The sequence below is a fragment of the Jaculus jaculus genome, chromosome 6, assembly GCF_020740685.1.
Source record: "Jaculus jaculus isolate mJacJac1 chromosome 6, mJacJac1.mat.Y.cur, whole genome shotgun sequence".
Taxonomy (NCBI): domain Eukaryota; kingdom Metazoa; phylum Chordata; class Mammalia; order Rodentia; family Dipodidae; genus Jaculus; species Jaculus jaculus.
Window position 1 is genome coordinate 41,793,485 of NC_059107.1, and position 11,459 is coordinate 41,804,943.

Sequence of the window (11,459 nt, forward strand, 5' to 3'; positions counted from 1 at the left end):
GAAATAACACCATTGCTTCTTAAGCTTTTACATAAACTAGAAAAAGAAGGAATCCTACTAAACTCCTTCTACGAAGGCAGCATCACCCTGATACCAAAACCAGGCAAAGATAGAGTATGTCCCTCATTGATGAGAAAATTAAGGAATTTCCAGACACATTTGAATTTCCTTTACTGTTGTGCCCTAGAGTGGATTTATCAGTAAATTTGTCATCTAAGTCACATTTACTAGGAGGCTGTAGAAAATAATTACCCATTAAAGGCAGTGAAGTAAGAATTCCCCTGCTTATTAATCCCTACTATACTAAATCCATTAAACTCACATTTCTTCCTCCTCTCTTAGATTCTCACTCTGCCTTGTGATTTTTATTTATTTATTTTGGAGAGAGAGAAAAAGGAATGAGAAATAGAAGGAGGGAGTTAGCCTATATGAATGAACTTCAGATACATGTGACCTCTTGTGGCACATGTGCAACATCATTGGTTTTCATCATTGTGTGTTCAGCTGCATAGGATCTTCAGATTCAAACATGAGTTATGGGCTTCACAGGCAAGTGCATTAACCTCTAAGCCATGTCTCAATCCCCTTATTTAATGAAGAAAATTACAGACCAATTTCCCTTATGAACATAGGTGCAAAAATTCTCAACAAGGATTTGTGGCTTCCGGTCAAGATGGCATCCACATAACTGCACCACAACTCCTGGGAAGGAGAGGCAAGGAATCAAGGGGTCACTGGGACATTTAGGGGAGAGCAATCTCTAATAGATCACCAGTGGGAGGGTGCAGAGGGGCAGCAAAGGGAATCGGCTCATTTCCAAGCACAAATAGTTTCATTGCGGTGAATTTAAGTCATTGACATAATTAGGGTATCTGGTGGTCAGGAAATGTGATACCTGCATGAGGGGATCATTGGTGTTTCCCCAGAACACATATGCACTAGGATAAAAGCTGTTAAACATATGGGCTTCAAACCTGTTAATGAAATATAAGAATTTACATGCTGTGGTAAGTTGGATCAAGTGACAATTATTCTGGGACTGTTTCCCTATTTATGAATTGTAGGAATCAATAGTAGGGAATAAAAGGGAGGTAAGCAGAGAAGGTGGGAAGTAACAGGCTCTTCAGATGGCCAGTGACTGCTGAAGATGACAATCTCCTGCCTACGTGAGAGTGGGAAAACATCTCTGTATTATTCCAGCTGAGGCAGAATGCTGAGGCATCTGTTGTCCTCTTCCTGCCCAAACCCACTGACAGTGTCCTGAATGATGAACATTCCAGGACCCTTAGCACATCATGTGAGCAGACACGATGGACTTTCAAACTTTAAAGAGGACAAAATGGTGCAGGTAAGGGTGCAGATGTCTGCAGAAACGTGGTGAAGGGGAGAGACTAAGCCTGCAGCACTAGTTAACCCAGCTATAAAGACAGAGTGTAGTAGGCTCAGTCTTAGAGCACTTGTATCTTGAATGATTTGGTTCATGATAGACTGTTTAATTGTAAAATTATTGAAATCCAGAAACATAGAAGATCAGAAGCAGTACATCTATGCTGAACACCACCGCATGGCCGCGCACTGCCGTGCTTCTGAAAGAAGCCCAGAATCTCTCCACTTTGCATTATGGACACTGACAACCTAGCTGACTCTACTTTTCCTGATGATAAATGAGGCCAGGTGGCAAAGACAATGAGGTACACATGAGATATGTGGTATTAAAATATGACTTTTATGATGATACAAGGACTTTTCCACCTTCATATGTGGTAAACAGTTGGGAGGTTGAAACTTTGCCTCCTGAAGATGCCCACAGTGTGGCTGCTTCCTAGGTCAGACTGCAATCAAGAGCAAAAGACAAAAGTAAGATAGTGTCATTATTCAGTCTGGGAATTGGCTCATTTGGTAAAGAATTCCCCACACAAGCAAGTGGTTCAAGTTCCAATCCCCAGCTCCCAAAACAGGGATGTTAGCATGTGCCCATAATCACAGTGCTTGTAGGTTGAAACACATGGATTACTGAGGCCTGCTGCTCAACTAGACATGCAAAACTAGTAAACTCTAGGTTAATGAGAGATTCACACTCAAAGGTAATATGCAGGGCTGGGGAAAGGATTCAATATTTCAAGGTGCTTGCTTGCAATGTCTGCAGATCCAGGTTCAATTCCTCAGTATCCAAATAAATCCAGATGCATAAAGGCATATAATAATACATGTTGTTTGTAGAAAAAAAGTGGTCCTGACACATCAATTCTCTTCCTCTCTCTCTCTCTTTCTCTCACTCAAATAAATAAATACAAATATTTACAAAAATGAATAATATACTGAGAAAAGACACATCATAAACATTTACTTCCATATGCATGCACACACATGAGTACATTCAACACCCCCATGCACCCACACACATAGAAACATATAGTCACACATATACTTGTACACAAAATGTAGAATTTCTAGTGCATGGGATGCACATGTGTTTAATGGAAATATTTCTTTTTCTTCTTTTTTCATGCTAAGGTACACATGTCTACTCTGACTATTCAAGACTTCATGCTGAAGAACTATGGGAAATTGCAAATTTGGGATGTAACTGAATATGAGACATCCTACACTAAGAAAAAGTCACATATTTAGTTCCTAAGAAAGAGTCCTATCTAATCAGATGTTGGAAGACCTAAGTGAGACTGGCAGAGACGTTGGGTTAATTGAGTCTCACAATGCACAGTGATTGCCATGGCTTAGGCTACTATAATATGCAGTTATATTTGTTTCTAATACTGCTGAAAATGTATTTTCTACTTAAAAAATAAAAAAAAAAATAAAACCCAAAATACTTTGAAAGGACAACACAAACTTACTGTTATTCCAATTAGAAGTATTTGGGTGAGTTAAAGATTTCTAGTCCTCTATTGCTCCATCTGAAAACGCATTCTACAATAATTCATCATTACGATGAATAGATTACCAAATAGTGTTTATGCCCATCAGAAGGTTTGAAGGAAGAAGTTTCAAAAATGGCCTCCAAAATGTCTTCCATCATGAATGTCCATAAGGATGAAATTCATTCTCAGGAGGTGACTATGTGCTGCCCTGGCTGTAAACATCTGGGGACCGTGTCCTGCTCTGCGCTCCTGAGATGAGATGCCCGACAGCTGCACCCAGCACCTGCTTATTTGCATGTGTCCAGAGCACAGCCCACAGCTCTGGGGATTCTTAATGGGCTGGTCACTGTCAGTCTGGGCAGGTGTCAGTCACAGTCAGGATTCAGCATGGACATGATGGTCCCCACTCAGCTCATGGGGCTTCTGCTGCTCTGGCTCCCAGGTAAGCAAGAGCTAGAGATGAATTTGAGATTCACAGCTCTTTCATGATTTTCTCTTTCGTCATGCTTAGTTGTGTTATAATTTAATTATGTTTCAAATCCCAGGTGCCAAATGTGACATCCAGATGACACAGCCACCCTCCTTGTCTGCATCTCTGGGGGACAGAGTCACCATTACCTGCAGGGCCAGTCAGGACATTAGCAAGTACTTAAACTGGTACCAGCAGAAATCAGGTGAAAGTCCCAAACTCCTCATCTACTATACATCCAGGTTACAATCTGGGGTCCCATCGAGGTTCAGTGGCAGTGGATCTGGGGCAGAGTATTCTCTCACCATCAGCAGTTTGGAGACTGAAGATGTTGCCACATATCACTGTCAACATGGTTATGGGTTTCCTAACCACAGTGATACATGTCATAACATAAACCAGGAAACAATGAGTGTGAGGCTGGGCTGCCCTAGCTTCTTTTCCTGGTCACTTGTCTGTTGAAAAACTTTGTCAAATGTAGCTCAGATTTGGAAGAAGGTTACTGGAATGCTTATTTTGTAAAAGAGGCCAAAGAGAATTTTCTGAACACTAATTCTCTTTCTGTCTCTTCATTCCTAGAAATACAGAGTGGCAGTGTGTTTCCTGATTTAAGAGATCTGTTCCTTCATTGGTTTCTTCAGTCCTACCTACACATTTTCTGAATTTATGAGGAGCTCCGATGTGAATGTAAAATCCTCTTATCTGACTTTTTCTGTGGCTCAGGCCAAGCCTTGCAGCTGTGGCCCCATGGAGCTGGTACTGCCACTGCTGGACCTGCTTCTGCCGGTCTACATGAGCCCTGGATGCTCTGGATGTCTCCAACTTCTCTGCTCCCATTGGTAATTTCTTATCATCCTCACTTTTTAGAAGAAGAGTGTGTTTTGGTTTCTTTGGTTTGTATTTTTAATTTTTTTTTTTTTTTTGCTTTTTCTCCTTTAGGATGCTTTGGCATGGTTACTACACCACCATCTTTAACATGTTTTGTTAAATATACTTTGTTTATTTATGAGAGAGAGAGAGAGAGAATTGGTGCCCCATGGCCTCCTGTAAACACACTTCTGAACTCCATTTCTGCACATCTATTCAACATGTGAATGGAGAATACTATAAGATCCCAATGAACAGAGAGATGGAGGTAAAACTTGGCTCCATGTGTACTTTAATCCGCAATAAAAGATTGATTTTTAGAGGTTTATGAACATATGTTTATGACAAGCTGTCCAAATCCTTGGCTTCTATTATGCTATGAAAATGCATCACCAGCTACTAGAGTTCTAAGCTATGAATCAGAACTAGGAATTTAAAGAAACAGCCTGGAATAATGGCTCAGTTGATAAGTTCTGGCTTTTCAAACTTAAGGACCTTAGTTTGGTTATCTGGCACACATTTAAATTCCAGGCATGTGAATGCATACTTATAAATCTCAGTTATTTGAAGACACAGACAAGTATATTTCCAGGGTAAACTGGGTATCAAGACTTGATTAAGTAGCAAACACTGAGTTCAGTGACAGCTTCTGCCTATAAATAAGTGAGACAAAAATTGAGGAAAACATCTCATATTATTGACCCCTGGCTTTCATGTGCACATGTGTGTACACCCACCTCCAAACACATACACACTATACAGACATGCCAAAAAATCTGAAGTGACCCCAAACCAGTAGTTAAACTTCAAATGGAAAAGAGAATTCATTATTTGGTTACTCTTTGAGCTTCATGCTCAGTGAAAGACCCCCACCTCAAAAAAATTAAGTGTTCACTGGAGAGATAGCTTAGCAATTAAAGCACTTGCCTACAATGCCAAAGGACCCAGGTTTGATTACTCAGGACCCAAGTAAGCTAGATGTACAAGTTGGCACACGTGTCTGGTGTACTTTTGCAATAGCTGGAGGCCCTGCTGAGCCAAGTCTCCATCTCTCTCTCTCTCTCTCTCTCTCTCTCTCTCTCTCTCTCTCTCTCTCTCTCTCTCTCTGCCTTTTTCTCTCTAGATCTCTCAATTAAGTAAATAAATATATACATGAAGTGGAATGTGATTTTGGAATATACCAATGTTTACATTTGACTTGCACACACAAAATCAAAAAGAGATACTATCTAAAAAATAAACTTCACAACATTGAGTAAGTTTTCATCATGAAAAATATAGGGTATAAAACAGCTGGATAAGGCTTAAATGATGACCGGATGAAAGCTAAGTCAAAAGTAAGCTGACACAGAGAAAAGTGTTCATTTCAACTTTCATGATGTTCAAGTAAAGGAAATGTCAACCTCTTGTGGCAGGTGTGGGAAGAGCAGTCTCCTGGGTAGGTTTCAAGAGCAATAATGGCCTGGAAAGAAGCCCCATCATTTAGAGTGTCAGTAGAAGGAACAGAGGTCATTGACAGAAAGCCTACTTAAGGCAGTAGGATGTGAAATTTGAAATTACTGAGGTTCTGTTCTGTGGACCCAACTGTGATGGGGGCCATCTACTACTAATGCTAACCCTTTGCTGCCTCCCACTTTTAGTACTAACTGGTCTCACAGAACTGTATGCATTCAACTGAGATTAAACTGGAATGTAAACATCTGAGCTGTACCTGGAACAGTTCAAGTGCTTAATGGCTGCATATCTTGTGTGGTTCAAGTTTGCTGTATTGCTCAGGAGGATACAGACATCATTACCAGTAAGCTCTTGGTTCTCATATCTGGAAGGCTTCTGCTGTTCCCCAAGTGGCTGTAGCTACTGTGGTTCTCAGAGTTGGCTCAATGAAGTTTTCTGGGGTGTGAGAAATGAGGCTGGACAGACATATCTAGATCTGGAAAATCTGGTGTCCTTCCAACCCCTGTAATTATGCCCTGTGGCTCCTATGAAAAGTTTTCTGTTATTTATTTTTTTCATTTATTCATTCATTCTTGAGGGAGTGAGAGACAAAGAGAGAGATAGGAAGAAAATTGGTGAACCTGGGCACCTACCACTGAAATTGAACTCCAAATGCTTGTGCCATCTAGTGAGCATGTATAACCTTGCTCTTACCTCACCTTTGTGCATCTGAGTAATGTAGGATCTGGATATTTGAACATGGGTCCTTTGGCTTTGCCAACAAATGCTTTAACAGCCAAGCAATCTCTACAGCCCCTATGAAATGTTTTCTAAAACCATATCACTGCCATTTCACACTTGTCATAGTACCCTGCTCTCAATCTCCTTGTGACTAAGGTTTTACCTGAGTTGGGGCTTGTTTCTAAGTGTTTTTGTCCTCAACTAAATAAGGCACCCTTTTATGTTTCTTGCATAATCTATCCAATAAAGAGTATAATAGAATCAACTTCAGTTCTAACTGTGCAGAGAAAATCAAGTGGGCTCTTTGGAACACAGCTTCTGAAATCATATTACCCATAATGTCAAGAACTGGCCACTTGAATGCAGAAAAATCCCACAATAAGAAAAATAGCTGGTATTATAGTAAGAAAGAGAGATTAACAATTATCAAAAGGGAGTCATGAAGACTTAAGTCTCCTCTGAAGAGTCCTTAGTGAAAGTATAGGAGCTAGAGCAGGAATTCTAAGCAAGCCAAGTTCATCACAAATGAATAAGTGCATTCCTTAGAAAAGCAATTGTTGGGCTGTGGAAATGGCGTAGAGTTTAAGGCACTTGTCTGTGAAGCCTAAGGAACCAGGATTGATTCCCCAGAATCAATCCTGTAACCAGATGTGCACGTTCATGCATGTCTCTGGAGTTTATTTGCAGCTACTAGTATCCCATTCTTCTCTCTCTTTTTCTCCTTCTCTCACTCTCTCCAATAAATAAATAAAATATTTTATAAAAAGAAAAGAAAAATGCACATACCCATTTTATCACATAATTGAGAAAATTGACTCCAAAAATTAAAATATCAATTGTGAGATTTATTTGGGGCAAAATTGATATCCAGGAAAAGGCAGGAACAAGTCATATTAGGAAAAAGAATAGGTAAGAGATCAGCTACAAATTTCCCATAGCTTAGAAAAGACTAACAAAAAGGGAGAAATATAGGAGAAATTTTCCTTCTCCTAAGGAACAGGGGAAGGGCTTATTGGAACAGAGACTCCCAGGTTCAGGCATGAGGAGGAGAAATGAACAGCCAAGACCCCTTGCCCACATGGCAAGCCTCTCTTATTGTGTTTTGGGGACCCATCTTAGAAGGAAGACTGGAGACCAGAAACTGGAATGTTACGAATTAAAGTACTTTATTAATCTACCCCAAATTTGGGGCAGTGCTGTGCCTTTGGGGACAGCAGACAAGAGCCCCAAATTGGTGTGGTGCTCCAGCTTTAAGAGAGAAAGGAAAGTAGGGGGAAGGATTTTAGGAGAGGAAGCCTACACCTGTGGAAACCTATGGGTGCCAGCCTGGAAAGTGGGGCAGATGCCACTGTTCCAATGTGTTACTTTTCAGGCTATGTGGACCAAGAACTCCAGAGAGGGGTGAGGATTGCACAAGATGAGATGCTGGTGGTGGAGATCTGGCCAGGAATTCAACGCAGGGATCCATGGCATGAGAGAGAGGACCCAATTGATCGACAAGGGAGAGAAAGAAATGAGAGGCCTGACAGAAAGATGGGGTACATAGACATCTGCATGCTGTGTGGACTAGAATTACATGACAGTGAATTATTCTTTGCAAATACAGATGACTGTAGAAACATGTGGAAAACACCTCAGTATGCCTACATAAAATCTGATGGCTGTCCAACAGGGGACGGTGAACTGAAGGAACAAAATTCAAAATCAATTCTACCTCAAGCAAGGCTGAATGTAGTGATAAATCTGTGGGGATGAAATGTTGCAGAATCAGAAAAAATTACCTTGGACTATCTTTAGTCATTCTCGTAGCCATTTATTGCCCAGCTGTGTATCTGACTTAATGTCTTGGTGACTATTACTTGATCAGGTCAGACCGGTTTTCAAATATATTAAGTTACTTCCTGTTTCTTCCAATCCAAAAGTGTTCTTAAATGTCATCAGATAGCATCTGAAGCCCATGGTGAATTTTCCCCACTATGCTTTGACATGCCTAATGATGCCTTGATGGTATACTTTATAAGTGAATAGGTCTATAACGTTTGTTCTGCAAGTATAAAAAATTCATGAAATTTTATCACTAAGGAACATAGAATTTGGAGTAATCTCAATCTGTGTGATCAGTAATAATTGGTATTTGAATAAATTCTTCTCTTTGAGGAAAAATTTGTGAGTTGTGTTGACAAGAGCCATAGACTGTCTCTAAAACTTGCTGCTAACATCCCAACTAGGTGACAACCATATAAAACTCCTCTTCAATAAGGTTAATTCCATCCTGTTCTTCAATAAAGCCTGGGAACCTTTATTCTAGTGAGGGTCTATGTTGTGTCCTTCTGTAAAATACTGTGATAGAGCTAAACAAGATAGCCATTCCCTTCCAAAAACTGACCAATTCACTTCCCTGCATAAACCCTGGATTTCTGCTGCTAGCTTAGTGTGAAAGGACCTTGTGGACCATGACTGTCCTTTTCCAGATATCAGTTTCCACAGTGGAGTTGTTGCACATGAAAGTAGAAGGCATGGGCATGATCAGTTTTGCTACAGACAAAAAAATACATTATGTTGCTTTTCTCTTAAGAGTGGTCTTACCCTGCCCTTGGCTCTTCTCCCAGTGGTGCCCCAGCAGGTGATTTGCATACTTCAGCCTAGGGAGGACCTATCCCTGTATGTCTAAGATAAGAGCTCACTTGGATTCCTGCCTTGACTACTCAGGCCTCCTCAGTGCACCTTCTCACAGTGAGATTTTTGGCACAACTCCTGGGGCTGCTGGTGCTCTGGATCACTGGTAGGGACAGTGGTGATGGAGGAGAAGAATGGGGAGGGGGGGTGAGCTCGAGGGACAGGGTGCTGCATGTGTGTGTTCTATCCAAGTGTGTTACTTTAAGTCTTGTTCTCCAGAAAAATGAATAATCATTTAGATTTCTGAGAGTAACATAGGTCCAGGTGGAATATTTACAGTCATAAAAACACTGAAAAATTTGAAAGTTTATGGTATATATGTTTTGGGTGCTTTGTCTCAGCATCACGAAGGCAACTACAACTCTCCTGGAACTCAACCACATTGGGACGTATTACTGTCAATAGCACTGCACAGCTCTGCTCCCAGTGTAAGCAGCCATGTCATAGACCACCTAGGAAGCCGAATTTTGAGGTTAGATGATTCAGCTAGTACTCCCTGTATCTCCATCTGCTAAGAGCACTTCTCGCACGCTGCTAGGCTATTCATGGAATGTAAGAAATGTGGTGTCATGTGAGATTCATATTGTTACAAAGAATACGCTGTTAAATTTCAGTGCTGGGATTGTTTTAAATTCATTGAAATCCTCTAAGTTGCCAACTATTTCATCAATTATTTAGTCTACTTTTAACACTCATTATTTGTACCTTTTAACGAGTTTTTCTGTGATACTTGCAAGCCTATACATGGCAAGCAGTCATATCCTCCCACTTTTCTTCTACTGTGATACTTCTCTCCCTACCATGAAACCCTGGAACTGGGAAATAAGTCAGAATCATATCCTGATAATGATTCTGCTTTCCATTGTCAAGCTCCCACTAACCTTAGACTATAAAAGTTTCTAAACTCTTAATTCTCCCTAAATTAACAATGGTTATCCCATTTAAATGGCACTGGCTTCACTTTTTCAGATAGGAACTGTATCTAACCAACCAAGCACACTCCACCCCAGCCCCAGGTGAAACCACAGAGGAATTGGGGAAATGAACAAGAATGCTGATTTCTCAGTTAAGTTTATATCAGCACAAGGGTGATGGAGAAAGATACTGAGGACACTCAGCACCTACCAAACAGGAGATCCAGGTGTTCCTAAGTACCATACCCATCACTGAAGTAGACTTAAAATGTTCCCAGCATGGCTCAGGGAATTTTGCAAGAGAGGGGGTGGAAATATTGTTAGAGCCACAAGTTGGGACACTTTGTACAGAGACATTGCTTTGCCCCCATAAATGACTGCTGCTCCCATAATGCATGACCCACAATCCCAATAGGGTTTACTTGCATCCCAATGAGGAAGGCTTCTTTAGAAATAGGGCAAGGAGGAGAGAAAGGATGATAACATGTGATGTTCACATGCTAAATATGACCATATCTAACAATAAAAATAAAGAAAGATAAATGAAAAATGAAGACATAAAAGTGCATTATGATACTTGTTTTTCCTAATTTTTCATTTATATTTATATTCAGAAAGACAGAGAGGATACTTGTTTTTCCTAATTTTTCATTTATATTTATATTCAAAAAGACAGAAGGCGGGGGGGGGAGATGGAAAGAGGGAGGGAACAAGTGAAAGAAAAAGAGAAGGGAGGATGAGAGAAAATGTGTGTGATGGGGCTTTTTGCTATTGTAAACAAACTCTTGATGCACACTCCACTGGCTTTACATGGTTGATGGGGAATCAGACATAAGCTATCATACTTTATTAGAAAGTACCTTTAGACACTAATTTATTTCACTAGCCTTGTGATATTTATTTTTAATGAGAGTTCAATTAAAAGAAGATAAAGCAGGAAAGTTACCAAGTCAAGAGATGTTCCCCAGTTGACAGCCTGGCTGGGAAAGAAGAAATGAAGTCAGGAACAACTCATGTACAGTCTTGGACCAACTCCTGTTATAAATCAGACATCCAGTTAGGATAGACTTCACTGGCCAAGTTCAGGTTTGTAGGACAAACCGTGATTGGCTGGATGATGGGCTTAGGAATAACAGTGATTAAATAAAGCCCACCCAGAAATTCTGAGAATGAAAACCAAAGCTGCTGCTGAGTTGTAGTCATGCCAGATGAAGCTAGGTGAAATCTCTGTTTCTGTGACCAAGTTCCTACCTGAATACCTTCTGAAGTAATACTACCATGCTCTTATTCCATATCACTTTATTTATGCAATTCACTGGTATATCCCAGTGTATCTCTCATGGAAGCTCTCTAACCATGTTGTCTCTCATCTCTATCAGCAAAAGCTAGATTAATATTGTTGATGGACTCAGTTACTTGAAGCAACTTACAGATGCTTTTTGATAAAATAGGATCTCCCCTTCTCAGTTCAAAATCTCA

The 11,459-nt window shown here is 40.4% G+C and overlaps 1 gene segment (V, D, J or C); it reads left to right on the forward strand.

Annotated features, from left to right (window-relative positions):
- The first annotated feature begins 3,266 nt into the window (after nt 1–3,266).
- Nucleotides 3,267–7,328, forward strand: LOC101602783. The segment is given in 3 exon segments: nt 3,267–3,321; nt 3,425–3,694; nt 7,300–7,328. Coding segments are annotated over 3 exon segments (354 nt in total).
- Nucleotides 7,329–11,459: the final 4,131 nt, after the last annotated feature.